General features: G+C 42.3%; 1 protein-coding gene across 1 annotated transcript in view; it reads right to left on the reverse strand.

Moving 5' to 3' along the window:
* LOC142759085 (cytochrome P450 2K4-like) overlaps window positions 1-21,416 on the reverse strand; it is a 97,696-nt gene that overhangs the window by 18,811 nt on the left and 57,469 nt on the right. Inside the window, exons 5-9 of the mRNA XM_075860933.1 lie at window positions 13,156-13,316; window positions 12,618-12,794; window positions 11,714-11,855; window positions 6,772-6,956; window positions 3,487-3,628 (exon numbers count right to left, since the gene is read on the reverse strand). Of these exons, the coding sequence (XP_075717048.1) occupies window positions 3,487-3,628; window positions 6,772-6,956; window positions 11,714-11,855; window positions 12,618-12,794; window positions 13,156-13,316 (807 nt within the window). The remainder of the gene's footprint in view (window positions 1-3,486; window positions 3,629-6,771; window positions 6,957-11,713; window positions 11,856-12,617; window positions 12,795-13,155; window positions 13,317-21,416) is intronic.

Genomic DNA, 21,416 nt, shown 5'->3' on the forward strand with positions numbered 1-21,416 from the left:
TGATACATCCTGTGTATTCTCCTCCCTCTCTGCACTGTGATACATCCTGTGTATTGTCCTCCCTCTCCGCACTGTGATACATCCTGTGTATTCTCCTCCCTCTCTACACTGTGATACATCCTGTGTATTCTCCTCCCTCTCTCTGCACTGTGATACATCCTGTGTATTCTCCTCCCTCTCTGCACTGTGATACATCTTGTGTATTCTCCTCTCTCTCTGCACTGTGATACATCCTGTGTATTCTCCTCCCTCTCCGCACTGTGATACATCCTGTGTATTCTCCTCCCTCTCCGCAATGTGATACATCCTGTGTATTCTCCTCTCTCTCTGCACTGTGATACATCCTGTGTATTCTCCTCCCTCTGTGCACTGTGATACATCCTGTGTATTCTCCTCCCTCTCTGCACTGTGATACATCCTGTGTATTGTCCTCCCTCTCCGCACTGTGATACATCCTGTGTATTCTCCTCCCTCTCTCTGCACTGTGATTTATCCTGTGTATTCTCCTCCCTCTCTGCACTGTGATACATCCTGTGTATTGTCCTCCCTCTCCGCACTGTGATACATCCTGTGTATTCTCCTCCCTCTCCGCACTGTGATACATCCTGTGTATTCTCCTCCCTCTCCGCACTGTGATACATCCTGTGTATTCTCCTCTCTCTCTGCACTGTGATACATCCTGTGTATTCTCCTCCCTCTCTGCACTGTGATACATCCTGTGTATTCTCCTCCCTCTCTGCACTGTGATACATCCTGTGTATTGTCCTCCCTCTCCGCACTGTGATACATCCTGTGTATTCTCCTCCCTCTCTACACTGTGATACATCCTGTGTATTCTCCTCCCTCTCTCTGCACTGTGATACATCCTGTGTATTCTCCTCCCTCTCTGCACTGTGATACATCTTGTGTATTCTCCTCCCTCTCTGCACTGTGATACATCCTGTGTATTCTCCTCCCTCTCTGCACTGTGATACATCCTGTGTATTCTCCTCTCTCTCTCTGCGCTGTGATACATCCTGTGTATTCTCCTCCCTCTCTCTGCACTGTGATACATCCTGTGTAGTCTCCTCCCTCTCTGCACTGTGATACATCCTGTGTATTCTCCTCCCTCTCTGCACTGTGATACATCTTGTGTATTCTCCTCCCTCTCTGCACTGTGATACATCCTGTGTATTCTCCTCCCTCTCTGCACTGTGATACATCCTGTGTATTCTCCTCGCTCTCTACACTGTGATACATCCTGTGTATTCTCCTCTCTCTCTCTGCACTGTGATACATCCTGTGTGTTCTCCACCCTCTCTGCACTGTGATACATCCTGTGTATTCTCCACCCTCTCTGCGCTGTGATACATCCTGTGTATTCTCCTCCCTCTCTACGCTGTGATACATCCTGTGTAATCTCCTCCCTCTCTACACTGTGATACATCCTGTGTATTCTCCTCCCTCTCTGCACTGTGATACATCCTGTGTATTCTCCTCTCTCTCTCTGCACTGTGATACATCCTGTGTATTCTCCTCTCTCTCTCTGCACTGTGATACATCCTGTGTATTCTCCTCCCTCTCTGCACTGTGATACATCCTGTGTATTCTCCTCCCTCTCTGCACTGTGATACATCCTGTGTATTCTCCTCCCTCTCTGCACTGTGATACATCCTGTGTATTCTCCTCCCTCTCTGCACTGTGATACATCCTGTGTATTCTCCTCTCTCACTACACTGTGATACATCCTGTGTATTCTCCTCCCTCTCTGCACTGTGATACATCCTGTGTATTCTCCTCCCTCTCTACACTGTGATACATCCTCTGTATCCTCCTCCCTCTCTGCACTGTGATACATCCTGTGTATTCTCCTCCCTCTCTGCACTGTGATACATCCTGTGTATTCTCCTCCCTCTCTGCACTGTGATACATCCTGTGTATTCTCCTCCCTCTCTGCACTGTGATACATCCTATGTATTCTCCTCCCTCTCTGCACTGTGATACATCCTGTGTATTCTCCTCCCTCTCTACACTGTGATACATCCTGTGTATTCTCCTCTCTCTCTCTGCACTGTGATACATCCTGTGTATTCTCCTCCCTCTCTGCACTGTGATACATCCTGTGTATTCTCCTCCCTCTCTGCACTGTGATACATCCTGTGTATTCTCCACCCTCTCTGCACTGTGATACATCCTGTGTATTCTCCTCCCTCTCTGCACTGTGATACATCCTGTGTATTCTCCTCCCTCTCTGCACTGTGATACATCCTGTGTATTCTCCTCCCTCTCTGCACTGTGATACATCCTGTGTATTCTCCACCCTCTCTGCACTGTGATACATCCTGTGTATTCTCCACCCTCTCTGCACTGTGATACATCCTGTGTATTCTCCACCCTCTCTGCACTGTGATACATCCTGTGTATTCTCCTCCCTCTCTGCACTGTGATACATCCTGTGTATTCTCCTCTCTCTCTGCACTGTGATACATCCTGTGTATTCTCCTCCCTCTCTGCACTGTGATACATCCTGTGTATTCTCCTCCCTCTCTGCACTGTGATACATCCTGTGTATTCTCCTCCCTCTCTGCACTGTGATACATCCTGTGTATTCTCCTCCCTCTCTGCACTGTGATACATCCTGTGTATTCTCCTCCCTCTCTACACTGTGATACATCCTCTGTATCCTCCTCCCTCTCTGCACTGTGATACATCCTGTGTATTCTCCTCCTTCTCTGCACTGTGATACATCCTGTGTATTCTCCACCCTCTCTGCTCTGTGATACATCCTGTGTATTCTCCTCTCTCTCTGCACTGTGATACATCCTGTGTATTCTCCACCCTCTCTGCTCTGTGATACATCCTGTGTATTCTCCTCCCTCTCTGCACTGTGATACATCCTGTGCTTTGTACATCCTCCTCCCCTCCCTGCTGGTATCTCAAACTGACCTTAAACTGTGGTATTGGAGGTGGGGAAGAGCAAAGATGGCAGGCTCTCAGTATAGCAGATAGATAGCTCTGAGCTGAGTGCTATCGGCAACTATTTCAGAACAAGCATCACAGACAGCAATGTAAAGAAATTGCACTACTTTTATACAAATATACTACCCTATGGGGTGCTGCTTTTTTCTATATTGTTTTACTTACAACATATGACTTTTGACTCATGATAAAGTTCACATTACAGCAGAGATTGAAAATTGATATGATAAATAGGAAAAAAGTAACACCTTAGGAAGGAAAGACAAAACACTTACCCTTGTACAGGACTAGAAAATCATGGGTGCTTTCTAACAGAAACAGTGCCGCACCTGTCTACAGTTTGTGTGTGGTACTGCAGCTCAGCCCTATACACTTTAATAGAGCGGAGCTGTAATACCAGACACAACTCATGGACAGGTGTGGCACTGTTCTGGAGGAAAGTGGGTATGTTCTTCTAATCCTGTACAAGAGATATGATATAATGCCATAACCTGGTCCCTCCAAAAAAAAAGCCATCATTGATGTTACCTATTGAGAATGGTATGAAGGCCTCATTCTTCTTGAAATTTCCATCTGAGTCAAGAAAATGTTCTGGATAAAACTCATCTGGTTTCTCAAAGTAATCTTTATCTCGGAGAGCTGAATGCAGCAAGGTGATCACAGTTGCTCCCTGGAAAAAAAAGATTACATAAGATATGTGTAAAGATATTGTAAAGAAAAAAAAAAACACCACAAAAAAAAATCTATTTCATACAATGAAGTAAGAAAAATCCCAATAATAATAATGATAATATTAAATAAAAAAGTTTTCCAGATAGAATGGATTGAATATAAAGATTGTTTTATCACTTGAAGTCTATGGGATCCTTTGGATGATCAATTCTGATCCAGCACCGCACTGTACATTCAGATTTCAGTGACGGGGCAAGTGGAGGTTAAAGCGAATCCTCTCACATTGGACATGGTGTTGAGTAGGTTACAAAGACGGAGGAGCAGAGAAGATTGATATAGAATTTTGTGTGAAAATATTCAGTATAACTTTTATTTTCACATTCTGGGCTTAGTAGTCCAGTGGACGGACCTACTTAATGATTAACAGCTTTCCCTGTATGAGTGTGCATAAAGAGATCACTGTCAATCAATGAGTGAGACCGCCCACCAGACTAACATTACTTTTTCTACAAAAGTTTATATTGAATCTGCTCAGCTCCTACTTCTCTATAAAATGCTTCCTGCAGAAAGAAAACCATGTTCAATGTGATACTTTACTTTTAAGCCATTCAGTAAAGGGTTGGCCACTTGCTATTGGCTGCAGTGTGGTCATATGGCCTCACTTACATTAGATGTAGGACTAGAAGTTCACATACAGTTGGCCTTTCCTCAACCCTCTTTTATTGGAATTGCTTTTGTCATTGTTTTATCCTTACCTTAAAAAAAAATTATATTTGGTAATATTCATATTTTATAAAAATAAAGATTTGATGGGTTTGCAGGGTACTGTTGGCTAAATTGGTTTTACCCCATTGTCAAGTTACGGCTGGTGTATACGGAAGAAGCCGAGTTGGGCCACCAGGCGTCAACATGCCACAGAGAGAAAAAACGGTAACACCAACGTACAGATGTAGCAATACTTATCTTGACTCCGATAACTTTCTGCAGCGTGATCACTCATCACTTATGTCTATAAAAACCATTGAAAAAATCAAGTTAAACTTTCTTGTCACTGCATTTACCGCTTTAAAAGTGAAGTTATGATTGCTACATCTGTATGCCAAAAAGAACACTCTTTTGGTGTATGCCAGGTGCCAAATGTTCAGCGTATGTGCGGGACCTTTTCCGGCAAAAATGTCAAACGTAGTTCATAAATATAATGTGTGCAAAACTATAACTTTGGTTCTTACAATCTTTGTTGATTAACCAATACAAAAATGTTGCTGAACCCCATTAAAAAACATATTTGGTGTTAATGCCCTTAGGGTCATAAGGTCAGCTATAATTAATATATATATATACTATATATACACTACCGTTCAAAACTTTAGGGTCACTTAGAAATGTCCTTATTTTTTAAAGAAAAGCACAGTTTTTTTCAATGAAGATAACATTAAATTAATCAGAATACACTCTATACATTGTTAATGTGCTAAATCACTATTCTAGCTGCAAACGTCTGTTTTTTAATGCAATATCTACATAGGTGTATAGAGGCCCATTTCCAGCAACCATCACTCCAGTGTTCTAATGGTACATTGTGTTTGCTAACTATGTTAGAAGGCTAATGGATGATTAGAAAACACTTGAAAACCCTTGTGCAATTTTGTTAGCACCACTGTAAACAGTTTTGCTGTTTAGAGGAGCTATAAAACTGACGTTCCTTTGAGCTAGTTGAGAATCTGGAGCATTACATTTGTGGGTTCGATTAAACTCTCTAAATGGCTAGAAAAAGAGAGCTTTCATGTGAAACTCGACAGTCTATTCTTGTTCTTAGAAATGAAGGCTATTCCATGCAAGAAATTGCCAAGAAACTGAAGTTTTCCTACAACAGTGTGTACTACTCCCTTCAGAGGACAGCACAAACAGGCTCTAACCAGAGTAGAAAGAGAAGTGGGAGGCCCCACTGCACAACTGAGCAACAAGACAAGTACATTAGAGTCTCTAGTTTGAGAAATAGACGCCTCACAGGTCCTCAACTGGCAGCTTCATTAAATAGTACAACGTCTACAGTGAAGAGGCGACTCCGGGATGCTGGCCTTCAGGGCAGAGTGGCAAAGAAAAAGCCATATCTGAGACAGGCTAATAAAAGGAAAAGATTAATATGGGCAAAAGCACACAGACATTGGACAGAGGAAGATTGGAAAAAAGTGTTATGGACAGACGAATTGAAGTTTGAGGTGTTTGGAACACACAGAAGAACATTTGTGAGACGCAGAACAACTGAAAAGATGCTGGAAGAGTGCCTGACGCCATATGTCAAGCATGGTGGAGGTAATCAGATGGTCTGGGGTTGCTTTGGTGCTGGTAAAGTGGGAGATTTGTACAAGGTAAAAGGTATTTTGAATAAGGAAGGCTATCACTCCATTTTGCAACGCCATGCCATACCCTGAGGACAGCGCTTGATTGGAGCCAATTTCATCCTACAACAGGACAATGACCCAAAGCACACCTCCAAATTATGCAAGAACTATTTAGGGAAGAAGCAGGTAGCTGGTATTCTATCTGTAATGGAGTGGCCAGCGCAGTCACCAGATCTCAACCCCATAGAGCTGTTGTGGGAGCAGCTTGACCGTATGGTACGCAAGAAGTGCCCATTAAGCCTATCCAACTTGTGGGAGGGGCTTCTAGAAGCATGGGGTGAAATTTCTCCCGATTACCTCAGCAAATTAACAGCTAGAATGCCAAAGGTCTGCAATGCTGTAATTGCTGCAAATGGAGCATTCTTTGACGAAAGCAAAGTTTGAAGGAGAAAATTATTATTTCAAATAAAAATCATTATTTCTAACCTTGTCAATGTCTTGACTATATTTTCTAGTCATTTTGCAACTCATTTAATAACTATAAGTGTGAGTTTTCATGGAAAAAACAAAATTGTTTGGGTGACCCCAAACTTTTGAACGGTAGTGTGTATATATATATGTATGTATATATACACACATATACATATATATATATATATATTGGTAATAAAGTAAAAGTACGAGACCCCTATAGTGATACAGATAAAGTGATCTAGCCCGGGCCTATGGCTGATACGACGATATAAATCAATTTTTGAATATAAAGAACAGACGACCTTGAGATGAGATGTGATGATACCTTTGGAATAAAAAAGCCTCTGAAAGTGACATCTTGAGCAGTTGAATGTGGAAGAGCAGTCGGAGCGATATCACCAAACCTCTGAATTTCATGAATGACGGCGTCTGTATATGGCATTTGCTTTCTGTGCTCCATTTGAGGTTGAGCTGATCCAATCACTCTTTCAATTTCATTATGTACTTTTTCTGTGAGTACAGAGATCCATGTTACATATTTGTAGAAAGGGGCAAAAATAACTTATAAAAGGGTTGTCTGGCCTTTTTTTTTTTAAAAAATGGTTGCAACTCACTAAGAATAGGAAAATAATAACTTTTTTAGTGAAATCCTTTAAATCTGGCATACAATAGTCCATACATTTTATAATCCAGCAGTTTACCAGACATATCTACATAATAATCTGGAACTTCCAAAATCCAGAACCAGAAGAATGAGTAAAACGAGAACTACATTGCCTTCGGAGAATCTTCAGACCATTTACATTTTTTCACATTTTGTTATGTTGAGGCATGGTGCTAAAATAAAATAAAAAAATCACTTTTTTCCCCATCATCCTGCACTCAATACCCCATAATGACAAAGTGAATAACAGAATGTTAATATTTCTTTGCTAACTTAGTGAAATGGAAAAACTAAAATATTGCATTGACATAAGTATTCAGAGCTTTACTCAGGACTTAGATGAAGCACCTTTGGCAGTGATAACGTCCCCCAGTCTTCTTGGTTATGATGCCACAAGGTTTACACACCTGGATTTGGGGATTTTCTGCCATTGTTCTCTGCAGATCCTCTCAAGCTCTGTCCGGTTGGATGGTGACGTCAGTGGATGGCCATTTTTCAGTCTCTCCAGAGTTTATTTGATTGGCTTCAAGTCAGGGCTCTGGCTTGACCATTCAAAGACATTCACAGAGTTGTCCCTAACTTCTCCTGTGTTGTCTGGTCTGTGTGCTTAGGGTCATTGTCTAATTGGAAGGTGAACCTTCGGCCCAGTCTGAGGTCCTGAGCACTCTGGATCAGGTTTTGATTATCTCTGTACTTTGTTCCATTCATCTTTTCCTCAAACTTGACCAGTCTCCCTGTCTCAGCCGCTGACCCCCCCCCCCCCCCCACAGCATGATGCTGCCACCCTCATGTTTCACTGTAGGTATGGTATTGGGCAGGTGATGAGCAGTGCCTGGTTTCCTCCAGACATGATGCTTAGAATTGAGGCAAAAAAGTTCAATCTTGGTTTCATCAGACCACAGGATCTTGTTTCTCACATTCTGAGAGTCCTTTAGGTGCTTTTTTTGCAAACTCCAGGCGGGATTTCATGTCTACTTCACTGAGGAGAGGCTTCTTTCTGGCCAGATTGGTGGAGTGCTGCAGAGATGTTTGACCTTCTGGAAGTTTCTCCCATCTGCACACAGGATCCTTGGAGCTGAGCAAGAGTGACCATGCAGTGAGCATTGGGTTTTTTGATCACCTTTCTTACCAAGGCCCTTTTCCCACCGATTATTTGGTTTGGTGGTGCGGCCAGCTATAGAAAGAGTCCTGGTTGCTCCAAACTTCTTCCATTTAAGAATTATGGAGGCCACTGTGATCTTGGGAACTTTGAAGTGGGGCACACATTTTTTTTTGTACCCTTCTCCATATATGTGCCCCCACACAATCCTGTGTCTGAGCTCTACAGGCAGTTCTTTCCTCCTCATGGCTTGGTTTTTGCTCTGATCTGCATTGTTAGCAGTGAGACCTTATACAGACAGGGGTGTGTATTTCCAAATCATGTCCAATCAAATGAATTTACCAGAGGTGACTCCAATCAAGGTGTAGAAACATTTCAAAGATGATCTAGAGAAATGGGAGGTCCCAGAGCTCAATGACAAGTGTCTTAGCAAAGAGTCTGAATACTTATGTCCATGCCCATGTTTTTAAGTTTTAATACATTTAGCAAAAATTTCTAAAATTATGTTTTCACTTTGTCAGTATGGGGTATTGAGTGAAGAATGATGGGGCAATACGTGAATTTGTTTTTATTTTAGCACAAGAACTCAACATAACAAAATGTTAAAAAGGTGAAAGGGTCTGAAGATTTTCTGAATGCATTGTATATATGAGACTTCTTAAATTGAACGAGGTTGAGCTGCAGTCACATGTCCAGACCATCATTGAAAGGACTGCGGTGTTCCTGCAAAACTACTGTCCCCTATTTCTGCTAACCCAAAGGATTTAAACAGATCACACACTGATGGCCTATAAGATAGACGCTCAATGTGTCTTCACATAAAACCCCTTTCATATTTTATTGTGGACTTTCTTACCAGAGTCCCTCTACACTTAGTAGTACATTTTCTATTTGACGTTGGTCCGCCAATTCAGAAAATCTGTTAATCAGTTACCGTGTTTCCCTGAAAGTAAGACAGTGTCTTACTTTCTTTTTATCCCCAAAAGCCCCACTATGTCTTACTTTCGGGGTATGTCTTATATTGGAAAAAAATTGTCGAATTATTTTTTATTTTTTTTTCACAAACTTTATTTAACTGTTTTACATTTATTTTTTTAGTCCCACCAGGGGACTTCACTATGCGATGTGCCGATCGCATATATAATGCTTTGGTATACTTAGTATACCGAAGCATTATTGCCTGTCAGTGTAAAACTGACAGGCAACCTATTAGGTCATGCCTCCGGCATCGCCTAACAGGCAGATGCTGAAGGCAGACCTGGGGGTCTTTGTTAGACCCCCGGCTGTCATGGAAACCCGACGGCGACCCGCGATTTGTTTGCGGGGGCGCCGATCGGGTGACAGAGGGAGCTCCCCCCTCTGTCAAACACATTAAATGCCGCTGTCACTATTGACAGCGGCATTTAATGGGTTTAACTGCCGGAATCGGCGCGCGCTTCGATTCCGGCAGTTGCAGCAGGAGCCAGGCTGATCGCGTGGGTACAGTCTCAGTACCCGCGCCATCACAGGACGGATATATCCGTCCTCCTGCGCGAACTAGCAGCTGCTGAGGACGGATATATCCGTCCTTCGGCGTTAAGGAGTTAATACTGTGTGCATTACCGTATTTTAAGCAGGAGGCGGCATTGACAAGTGCAGGGGACGGCGCGGTGACGTATGGAGAGGGGGGCGGCGCGGAAGTGGGCAGGAGGCGGCAATACCCCCGTGTTTCCCCGAAAGTAAGACATATGTCTTACTTTCGGGGTACGGCTTATATTAGCCGACCCCCCTGAAACCCCCGATACGTCTTACAATCGGGGGTGTCTTACTATCGGGGAAACACGGTATCTATCAAGTACCAAATTAATGGCATTTTACTTTACTTACCTTCAGAAATCTTCCTCTGTTCACCTAAGAGCTCCACATAACCATATTGTACAGCGATGTCCTACAATAACAGTAGGCCAAGGAGATGTTTTTGCCAATGGGGACTTCACCGCCGTGGCTGCTATTGAAGGACATGGCCATGTGACGACACACAGAGAAAACATCATTGAGGATGAGAGAGCACCTGGGAGCTAAGGATACTGGTGTCGGACAACAGATGAAGTTTTCAGAAGCTAAGCAAATTGCAAAGATCTGAGGAGTATTGAAAACACTCCTTTACAGGTAAGAATAAGGTGATGCAGCCAAATCAAATGAAACTAAAATAGGGACGAAACAGGAAGACTAGCTTATTCTGTATTTCCACTCTTCTAGTGACACAGGATTGAGAAGATCACATCAGTGAGAGGAGACCCCTACTGAGTGTCAGAACCAAAGGTCCTACAGTACCCTAGTTGGTAAAGAGCTAACAGTCGCACTTGAGACCTGGGGGTTCCTGTCAAAGTATCTGCATTGGGACCCAGGAACTACAACTTACGCCTCATTTTTTAAAGGGCAACTTAGCTAAAAATCATTGAGAGCCAATTTTTTACAGCTAAATTTGGAAAAAAAATGAACGATGCAGATGACAAGTAATGCATGTCTATAGGTCAGATCCCAAGATGAACTCGTAAGCATCATTTTGTGTGAACTACAGGATGATGCGAAACACAATGACAATAACCTTCAATAGCTTCACCCCCCCCCCCCCCCCCGATTCAAACATTTTCTCAGACACATCTATTGCTTATTACAGACACTGGGCAAAAGTCCCCTATTTTTAACTATTGTCTGTGACCCTGCTACAGTCAACATACTGTTTCTTATGACTCATTCACCCAAACGTTAGTCTTGTCTGTGTGACGGCCGTTAAAACAACGGCTGTCACACGGACCTATGTATTTCAGTGGGCCGTTCACACGACCGTTATTTCACTGGAGCTTGTGAACGGTCAATTGAAAAATAGGACATGTCATATTTTACTGCGTGTCACGCATCCCTCCATAGACTGTAGTCTGTGGGAGATCCGTGATAATGCGTCTCGCACGAGTCCACCTCGGACGTGGAGAACGCCAGTTTTTCATATCCGAGGTAGGTTACGTTCGTGTGAATGTAGCTTTAAAGGTATGGAAATCACTGAGCTAAAGGATGGAGGTACACTTCTTATTCAAGCAAAAATTGTAGGACTGGGGTCACAGCTCACTCGTGCTATATTCTACAAATCTCAATAACACGTCAGCAGATACATAAAACTGGAGGTGCACTTTAACGGGAGTTCTCCTCTTTGGACAAGCATCACTCGTTAGTAGGATCCCTAGACAATGAGCTGAACACAAAGTGTACCCATGCTGGGACCACCAGTGTTCAATTTTCCTGCAGCACCACCATAGGAGAAATTAAGTATTACAGAGTGCCCATTCATTTCAATGTGTTGTCTGTGTAATGCAGGACAGGACAGGTCCTCCAGAGTGAGGGACGCTCTTTATAATCATTCTCCACTCTGGTCAAGAGATGAGGATCGTGAACCGAGGAACCACCTCTATTAACTACGAATTCACTAATTGGGGATATAAAAGTGCATTTTCTGATCTAATTTCTTACGTTGAATTTCTGGATTTTTCATCATGAGCAGAATACCCCATCTCAATGTGGTAGAAGTGGTCTCCATTCCAGCCCCAAACAAATCTATCACCAGACCTGTCAGATTCTCATTGTGATAGTACTGAGTGTATTCTGATTTTCCCTGAAATAATAAGAACAAAATGATACCAAATACAGAATATTGTCTGACTGTCTATTCAGAGCAGAGATGGACATACTGTATAAGCTGCCTGTGCAGCTGCATAGGGGCCCTGTTGATTAAGGGCCCCTCCACCATCTTTAAAATAATACAACATTGCTTCCTAGCATGTACTTTGTGATCACATGTAAAGGAATGTAAATTATTTCCATGGCTGATGGATATTATGACTGGGCTACCTCACCATCACCCTTTTGATTAATAATTATTGATAATGGTGATCAGATCAACATAATATTTATTGATTACTGTGATCATTATGATCTGCTACATATATTGATTATTACTATGGCTGAAAACTGAATTGTAGTGATCTCTATGCAATGTTGGATTGATGTTTCTTGGGTTCACCAGAAATTGATTATGAGGGTCCATCCTCCTCAAGTGATTGGCTTCAAAGATTTTAGATGGTTGGGGTCCATTGCTGTATCAGAGCTTGGGCCGACCAGAGAATCCTCAGGTACTCTGGTGGGCCAGTGCGACCCTGTCAATATAGTCAAACCGATCGCAACTTCTCTGTATTCAATGAATTGTAGAATGGAGTATTGAGGACATGCTAATTGTTTAGTGATTTAATTAGCATAATTTATTTAATGTATGTTGTGTTATGTGATTTGTCGCATTTTTTTTACTTTTGAAATTTGTTTATTTCTTAATCTTATTGTTTCTCTCCATTTTTTATTGATAATGACCTGTTCACCGTACCTCCTGTTGCTTGGTGAGGAAGGCATCAATCAGGTTCCTCTGGTCATTTACATCCAGCTCTTTCTTCTGTTTTGTAAATGTCACTCTTATAAATTCCTGAAATTCTCGAACGTTTTCAAAAATAGTTTTGTGAGCTCCGGGCAACCATTTTGCAAGAAATGGGAAACAGTTGTACAGCTACAGTATACATAAAAAACAAGAAAAAACAAATAAACATGTTTTACGCATTCAACTTGAAGAATCAGAAAATGTGGTGAAGGGTGATTTTATTTTGTTCTAATGGAATTATATGAAGATATGAGATAGATAGATAGTTAGATAGATAGATAGATAGATAGATAGATAGATAGATAGATAGATAGATAGATAGATAGATAGATAGATAGATAGATAGATAGATATGAGATAGATAGATAGATAGATAGATAGATAGATAGATAGATAGATAGATAGATAGATAGATAGATAGATAGATAGATAGATAGATAGATAGATAGATAGATTTAGGAAAAAGATAGACAATATAATAATCACTTACCACGACCCATGGGCTGCTTAGAAGTTTTACATTTTCATTGACTAAACCCATAAGTCTCAGTATGGTCGGATCGTCATAATCGAATCTTTTGCTCAGTAGTATGGACACAATGATATTGGTTACAGCAGCATAAATACTCATCACATTATCAAAGGGCTTCCCTGAAAAACAGAACAGAGATTTTATTCACTTTTTTTCCACACACCTGACTGATTTCTTTATTATATGATGTTGATACCCGAGAAGTCACCCCAACCAATAGAGGCGCATGCTACTGTATCTGTATATTCATCGGAAATGTCATACTGGTCAGAAACACATAGTCTCTAAATAGATAACGGACATCAGTGGCGTAACTACCGCTGTAGCAACCGTAGCGGCTGCTACAGGACCCGCGGCATGAGGGGGCCCGTGCCGCCCACCAACACGCCCCCCCCCATATGCCCAGTGGCGCCACTAGCAGCCATTATGGCTGCTACAGCGGTAGTGATGCTAATACGGGGCCTGCGCCGCCGAGCCTCTAACCTTTATGGGGCGGCATGGGCCCTCTCATGCCCGGTGGCATCGCTAGCACCGGAGGGGGCCCTGGTGCTAGCGAAAGCCAACCCCTCTTGCAGTAATTGCACCTGCGTCTATAGCATGCAGGTACAAATACATGCATTAGCACTGAATGGCCGGGCACGTTCCGTCCCCGACCATTCAGCGCCTTACAATGATGCTGATTGGCGGGGCAAAAATGACTTGTCCCGCCAATCAGCGCCTTTCAACGATGTGCCGCTTGCGTCGTTCAGATCCAGCAAACCTGCTCAGAAGAGAGCAGATCTGCATTGCCACGGACGGCGCGGGAACAGGATCATGTGAGTATGTAAAGTTTTTTTTTTCTACTAAAACTGTGAGTGGCATCATCTACAGTGTGGGCTCAATCTACAGGGGGGGTCTATATGTGGGGATGTGGAGCACTATATACAGGGGAAGCTATATGTAGGGCACTATCTACAGGGGTGGGCTATATGTGGGACACTATCTATAGGGGGAGGTATTTGTAGGGCTCTATCTACAGGGGTGGGCTATATGTGGGACACTATATACAGGGGTGGGTTACCTGTGGGGCACTATCTACAGGGGGGCTATATGTAGGGCAATGTTTACAGGGGTGGGCTATATGTGAGGCACTAGCCACAGAGGTGGGCTATATGTGGAGCACTATCTATACGGGAAGCTATATGTAGGACAGCACGGTGGCTCAGTGGTTAGCACTATTGCCTTGCAGCTCTGGAGTCCATATGTGGGCAGTATCTACAGAGGGCTGTATGTGGGGCATTATCTACAGGGACTTCTTTGTAGGGCACTATCTACAGAGGCTCTATGGGGGTCATTAGCTAAAGGGGGGCTTTGAGAGCACTATATACAGGGGGCACGGTATGTGTGGGACACAGTGTAGGGTACTATTATAATAATCAGGGACACATTGTATGGCGCTGTTATAGTTAGAGATGCAGTGTATGGCACTATTAAATTTAGAGGTGTTGAGAATTTTATCTTCGTTTATAGGTGCAGTAATGTTTTAAAAGTGATAAGCTGAAGACATCTGAGCGAAAAACTGCAGAAATGGGTCGTGGCAGGGAGAAATCCATCATGGAGGTCTGGACCGGAGGGAGAAGAATAGAGAAAAATAACTAGAATCTGAGACGTCACCAGTGAGTCACTTAATGTAAATGTTTATTCAGCTTCTAATCAGTACTGTAGTCACTGTGTGATCTGTAGCGAGATGATGAGTGGTATGATTTATTCTTTTGTGAAACACCATTCCCAGCACATCCTTACCATTGTTTGGGTTATGCTGGGAGCTGTAATTTTGTGCCGTACAAACCCATACGGCAGGGGTTGCACTAAATTGAGCTGTATTTGTTCTGGTGTTGTATATATGTACTGAGCTTGATTCTGGTATTTTATATATGTACTGATCTTGGTTCTGGGGCTGTATATATACTGAACTTTGTTCTGGTGCTGTATATATGTACTGATCTTGATTCTGAGGCTGTATTTATGTACTGAGCTTTGTTCTGGTGCAGTATATACACCGTGTTCCAAATTATTATGCACATTGGATTTAAGTGTCATAAACATTTAATTATTCGTTTTTCAATTAAACTCATGGATGGTATTGTGTCTTAGGGCTCTTTGGATCATTGTAATCAATCTCAGACACCTGTGATAATTAGTTTGCCAGGTGTGCCCAATCAAAGGAAAACTACTTAAAGAGGCTTTGTCACCAGATTATAAATGCCCTGTCTCCTACCTAATCTGATCGGCGCTGGAATGTAGATAACAGAAGTGGTTTTTATTTTGAAAAACGATCATTTTTGAGCAAGTTATGAGCAATTTTAGATTTAGTTTCTTACTGCCCAACTGGGTGTTTTTACTTTTAACCAAGTGGGTGTTGTAAAGAAGTGTATGAGGCTGACCAATCAGTGACCAATCAGCGTTATACACGTCTCATTGTTCCAGCCCAGCATGATCCACAGCACAGTGAGATTGTGCAGTGAAAGAAGCTGGGCTGGAACAATGAGAAGTGTATGTCACTGATTGGTCACTGATTGGTCAGCCTCATACACTTTTTTACAACACCCACTTGGTCAAAAGTAAAAACACGCCCAGTTAGGCATTAAGAAACTAAATCTAAAATTGCTCATAACTTGCTCAAAAATGATCGTTTTTCAAAATAAAAACCACTGCTGTTATCTACATTCCAGCGCCGATCAGATTATGTAGGAGATAGGGCACTTATAATCTGGTGACAGAGCCTCTTTAAGAAGGACGTTCCACATTATTAAGCAGGCCACAGGTTTCAAGCAATATGGGAAAGAAAAAGGATATCTGCTACCGAAAAACGTGAAACAGTGCAATACCTTGGACAAGGTATTAAAACATTGGATATTTTGAAGAAAACTTAAGCGTGATCATCGTACTGTGAAAAGATTTGTGGCTGATTCAGAGCACAGACAGGTTCGTTCAGATAAAGGCATAATGAGGAAGGTTTCTGTCAGACAAATTAATAGGATTAGGAGAGCAGCTGCTAAAATACCATTGCAAAGCAGCAAACTGGTATTTGAAGCCGCTGGTGCTTCTGGAGTCCCGCGAACCTCAAGGTGTAGGATCCTCTAGAGGTTTGCAAGTGTGCATAAAGTTATTTTTCTGCCGCCCCTAAACAATGCTCACAAGCATAAACGGTTACAGTGGGCTCAGAAATACATGAAGACTAATTTTCAAACCGTGTTGTTTACTGATGAGTGCCGTGCAACCCTGGATGGTCCAGATGGATGGAGTAGTGGATGGTTGGTGAATGGCCACCATGTCCCAACAAGGCTGCGACGTCAGCAAGGAGGTGGTGGAGTCATGTTTTGGGCTGGAATCATGGGGAGAGAGCTGCTAGGCCCCTTTAGGGTCCCTGACGGTGTGAAAATGACCTCTGCAAAGTACATAGAGTTTGACTGACCACTTTCTTCCGTGGTACAAAAAGAAGAACCATGCCTTCCGTAGCAAAATTATCTTCATGCATTACAATGCACCATCTCATCCTGCAAAGAATACCTCTGTGTCATTGGATGCTATGGGCATAAAAGGAGAGAAACCCATGGTGTGGCCCCCATGTTCCCCTAACCTCAACCATATTGAGAACCTTTGGAGCATCCTCAAGCAAAATATCTATGAGGGTGGGAGGCAGTTCACATCTAAACAGAAGCTCTGGGAGGTTATTCTGACATCCTGCAAAGATATTTAAGCAGAAACTGTCCAAACACTCACAAATTCAATAGATCCAAGAATTGTGAAGGTGATATCAGAGAAGGAGTCCTATGTTAACATGTAACTTGGCCTGTTAAGTTTTTTTTTATTGAAAGAGCTTTTGATTTCTTTAAATATGACCTCCTGATGCTGAAAATTCAACAAATTACCATTTTAGTTCTCTTTACAACCTTTAAAATGTTTTGATCTCTGTTGTGCATAATAATTTGAAACAGTGCATATTGAGTTTTTTACTTCTAAAAAAAAATCTGTTATCATTAGGAGATTTGTTCAATAAAATTTGCATTATACTCCAACGGTTGATGGCTTGAAGATTATACTGACTGTCATTTGCATCGACTATTTAGGAAAATCAGCGAAAAATACTAATAATTTGGAATGCGGTGTATGTACTGAGCTTTTTTCTGGGGATGTATATATATATATATATATATGTACTGAGCTTGGTTCTGGGGCTGTATATATGTACTGAGCTTTGTTCTGGGGCTGTATATGTACTGAGCTTGGTTCTGGGGCTGTATATATGTACTGAGCTTGGTTCTGGGGCTGTATATATGTACTGAGCTTGTTCTGGTGCTGTATATATGTACTGAGCTTGGTTCTGGTGCTGTATGTATGTACTGAGCTTGGTTCTAGTGATGTATTTATGTACTGAGCTTGGTTCTGGTGCTCTATATATGTACTGTTCTGGTTCAGGGGATGTATATATGTACTGAGCTTTGTTCTGTTGCTGTATATATGTACTGATTTTGGTTCATATGCTGTATTTATGTATTGAGCTTAATTCTGGTGCTGTCTTTATGTATGAGCTTGGTTCTGGTGCTGTAAATATGTAATGAGCTTTGTTCTGGAGATGTATATATGTACTGAGCTTGGTTTTGGTGCTGTATATATATATACTGAGCTTGGTTCTGGGGCTGTATTTATGTACTGATCTTGGTTCTGGTATTGTATATATGTACTAAGCTTGGTTCTAGTGCTGTATTTATGTACTGTGGTTGGTTCTGGTGCTGTATATCTGAATTGATCTTGGTTCTGGGGCTGTATTTATGTACTGATCTTGGCTCTGGTTTTGCATATATGTACTGAGCTTGGTTCTAGTGCTGTATTTATGTACTGAGGTTGATTCTGGTGCTGTACATATGTCAGAGCTTGGTTCTAGAGCTGTATTTATGTACTGTGGTTTGTTCTGGTGCTGTATATATGTATTGAGCTTGGCTCTCGTGCCATATATATGTATGAGCTTGGTTCTAGTGCTGTATTTATGTACTGAGCTTGGTTGTGGTACTGTATATAAGTCAGAGCTTGGTTCTAGTGCTGTATTTATGTACGGAGCTTGGTTCTGGAGCTGTAATTATATAGAATATATTTATAATATAAAAAATGCAGGGCAGATAGAATTGTTTTCAATTCATTGTATATTTTATGGGAACCTGTCTGGTAGTTTTAACCCTTTGAACTGCCACCATGCGGTAATACATGACCTGACAATATTTCCAAATGTATGTTTTTTTCAGATGAAGCAAAATCTATAAAATCAACTTTTAAAATTGTGCATACTATATGCTAATTACTCAATAAAGGGTCATGGGGCGGTGCCGCTATCCTGAAGAGTCAAATAGTCCAGTCTCCAAACCCACCTTTCCATGCTTGACTGACATCCCCCTGGCTGATACACCTTTCTTGGATGCGCCATAGCCTTGTAATGCTTGGGGGGCTGTGTGTCACTATATACAAGGGGGGGGGCTTTGTGGAACTATACACAAGGGGGAGCTGTGTGGTACTATACACATGGGTGAGCTGTATGGCACTATATACAAGGGGCTGTGTGGCACTACTAAGAGGGTGCAGTGTTGCACTATCTACTAGGGGGGCTGTATGGCACTATTTACAAGAGGGGGCTGTGGCTCTATCTACAAGGGGGTGTGTGTGGCGCAATCTACATGGGTCTGTGTGTGGCACTATACTAAGGGGGCTGTAGGGCACTATCTACCAAGGGGGGGCTGTGTGGCACTATATACAAGGGAGCGTGGCTATGTGGCACTATATACAGGGGAGCTGTATGGCGCTATATACAGGGGGGTCTTTATGGCGATATCTACAAGGGGGGCTGTATGGCACTATCTATAAGGGGGAAGTGGGGGGACGCTATCTACAAGTGGGGTGTGACACTGTCTGTAGGCGGAGCTGTATAGCACTGTCTACAGGGGCACTATGGCACAATCTACAGGGGGTACTATCTATAAGGGGGGCTGCATGTGACACCTGGGGGGGCCCAGTCAACAGTTTGCTATGGGGCCCAGTATTTCCTAGTTACGCCCCTGACGGGCATGCACAGTCTCTAAATTGATAACGGACATGCGCAGTCTCTAAATTTATAACAGACATGCACAGTCTCTAAATTGATAACAGACATGCGCAGTCTCTAAATTGATAACGGACATGCGCAGTCTCTAAATTGATAACGGACATGCGCAGTCTCTAAATTGATAACGGACATGCGCAGTCTCTAAATTGATAACGGACATGCGCAGTCTCTAAATTGATAACGGACATGCGCAGTCTCTAAATTGATAACGGACATGCGCAGTCTCTAAATTGATAACGGACATGCGCAGTCTCTAAATTAATAACGGACATGCGCAGTCTCTATATTGATAACGGACATGCACAGTCCTGTTTTTCTAATCAGTTATACGCTGGGCTCTAGCCGTGGTGCTCGCCCGGACCAGACACAATACTTTTTTTTTTGTTACATTCTCCCTATTACTTATTTCCTCCCCTTTATTGTGGCAGATATTTTGTTGTCTTTGCATAGTTTTCTTCCAATGTATTTTGTGGATTTGCACTTATGCACTTTTTTATATGTACTTATGTATCTGTTTTCAGCACTTGGCACTTTATATTGTGTTCAGAAATGAGTTGATGCTACATATCAGCACTTTACATTGTATTTAGGGAGTGTTTCATGCTGCATATTTTGTACTGTGGTATACTGGAGAATGTATCTATTACTTGATTTTTTTTTTCTGGTCAAATCCCAATGTGACCATCATCTGAGCTACTTTTCTTTTTTATTTGTGTTTTAAAGTGTTTTTTATTGGGTGTATGTATCCTCAGTGTACAGATGTAGCCGTCTTTATCTTGACGTTTAACACATTAAATACAGTGTCAAGAATCTTTAAAGAGGCTCTGTCACCACATTATAAGTGCCCTATCTCCTATATAAGGAGATCGGCGCTGTAATGTAGGTGACAGTAGTGCTTTTTATTTAGAAAAACGATCTATTTTAAACCACTTTATGAGCGATTTTTAGCTTTATGCTAATGAGTTTCTTAATGCCCAAGTGGGCGTGTTTTTACTTTAGACCAAGTGGGCGTTGTACAGAGGAGTGTATGATTCTGACCAATCAGTGACCAATCAGCGTCATGCACTTCTCTCCATTCATTTACACTGCACTAGCGATATAGTTATATCACTATGTGCAGCCACATACACAAACACTAACATTACTGCAGTGTCCTGATAATGACTATACATCACTACCAGCCTGGACGTGATGTTTATTCAGAATCCTGACACTTCTGAATCTTTTCTGTGAGATTCCAGCAAGGCAAGCGTAATCTCGTTTGAAATGACAGGTTACATTGTAATCTTGCGAGATTACGTTTGCCTTGCTGGAATCTGACAGAAAAGATTCAGAAGTGTCAGGATTCTGAATAAACATCACGTCCAGGCTGGTAGTGATGTATAGTCATTATCAGGACACTGCAGTAATGTTAGTGTTTGTGTATGAGGCTGCACATAACGATATAACTATATCACTAGTGCAGTGTAAATAAATGGGGAGAGGTGCATGACTGATTGGTCAGCGTCATACACTCCTCTGTACAACGCCCATTTGGTCTAAAGTAAAACACGCCTACTTGGGCATTAAGAAACTCATTAGCATAAAGCTAAAAATCGCTCATAAAGTGGTTTAAAATAGATCGTTTTTCTAAATATAAAGCACTGCGGTCACCTACATTACAGCGCCCATCTCCTTATATAGGAGATAGGGCACTTATAATGTGGTGACAGAGCCTCTTTAACCCGTTAGTGACCGACCCATCGTGTTTCTACGTCGGTCACTAACGGGCTTTATTCCGATGCCATACTTTTTACGTCGCGGCATCGGAATAAAATAGCGCCGCCGGGGGGAGGTTTAGCTCCCTGCTCTCAGCTGCCGGAGGTAGCTGAGTGCTTGGAGCAGTGACTGGGGACCGCTGTTTGCGGTCCCCATACCGGCGATCGCCGGTATTCAACGGATACCGGCGACCGCCATTACAATAAATGTGCCTCAGCAAATTATGATTTTATCTCCTCTCACCATGTATGTTTGGTGAGAGGAGATAAAAAAACTGCCGCTTAGGCCCCCTGCTGCCTCCGATCGTGTCCCCCGTCGTCCCCCCGTGCCC

The sequence above is a fragment of the Rhinoderma darwinii genome, chromosome 4, assembly GCF_050947455.1.
Source record: "Rhinoderma darwinii isolate aRhiDar2 chromosome 4, aRhiDar2.hap1, whole genome shotgun sequence".
In the NCBI taxonomy this organism is placed as follows: Eukaryota; Metazoa; Chordata; class Amphibia; order Anura; family Rhinodermatidae; genus Rhinoderma; species Rhinoderma darwinii.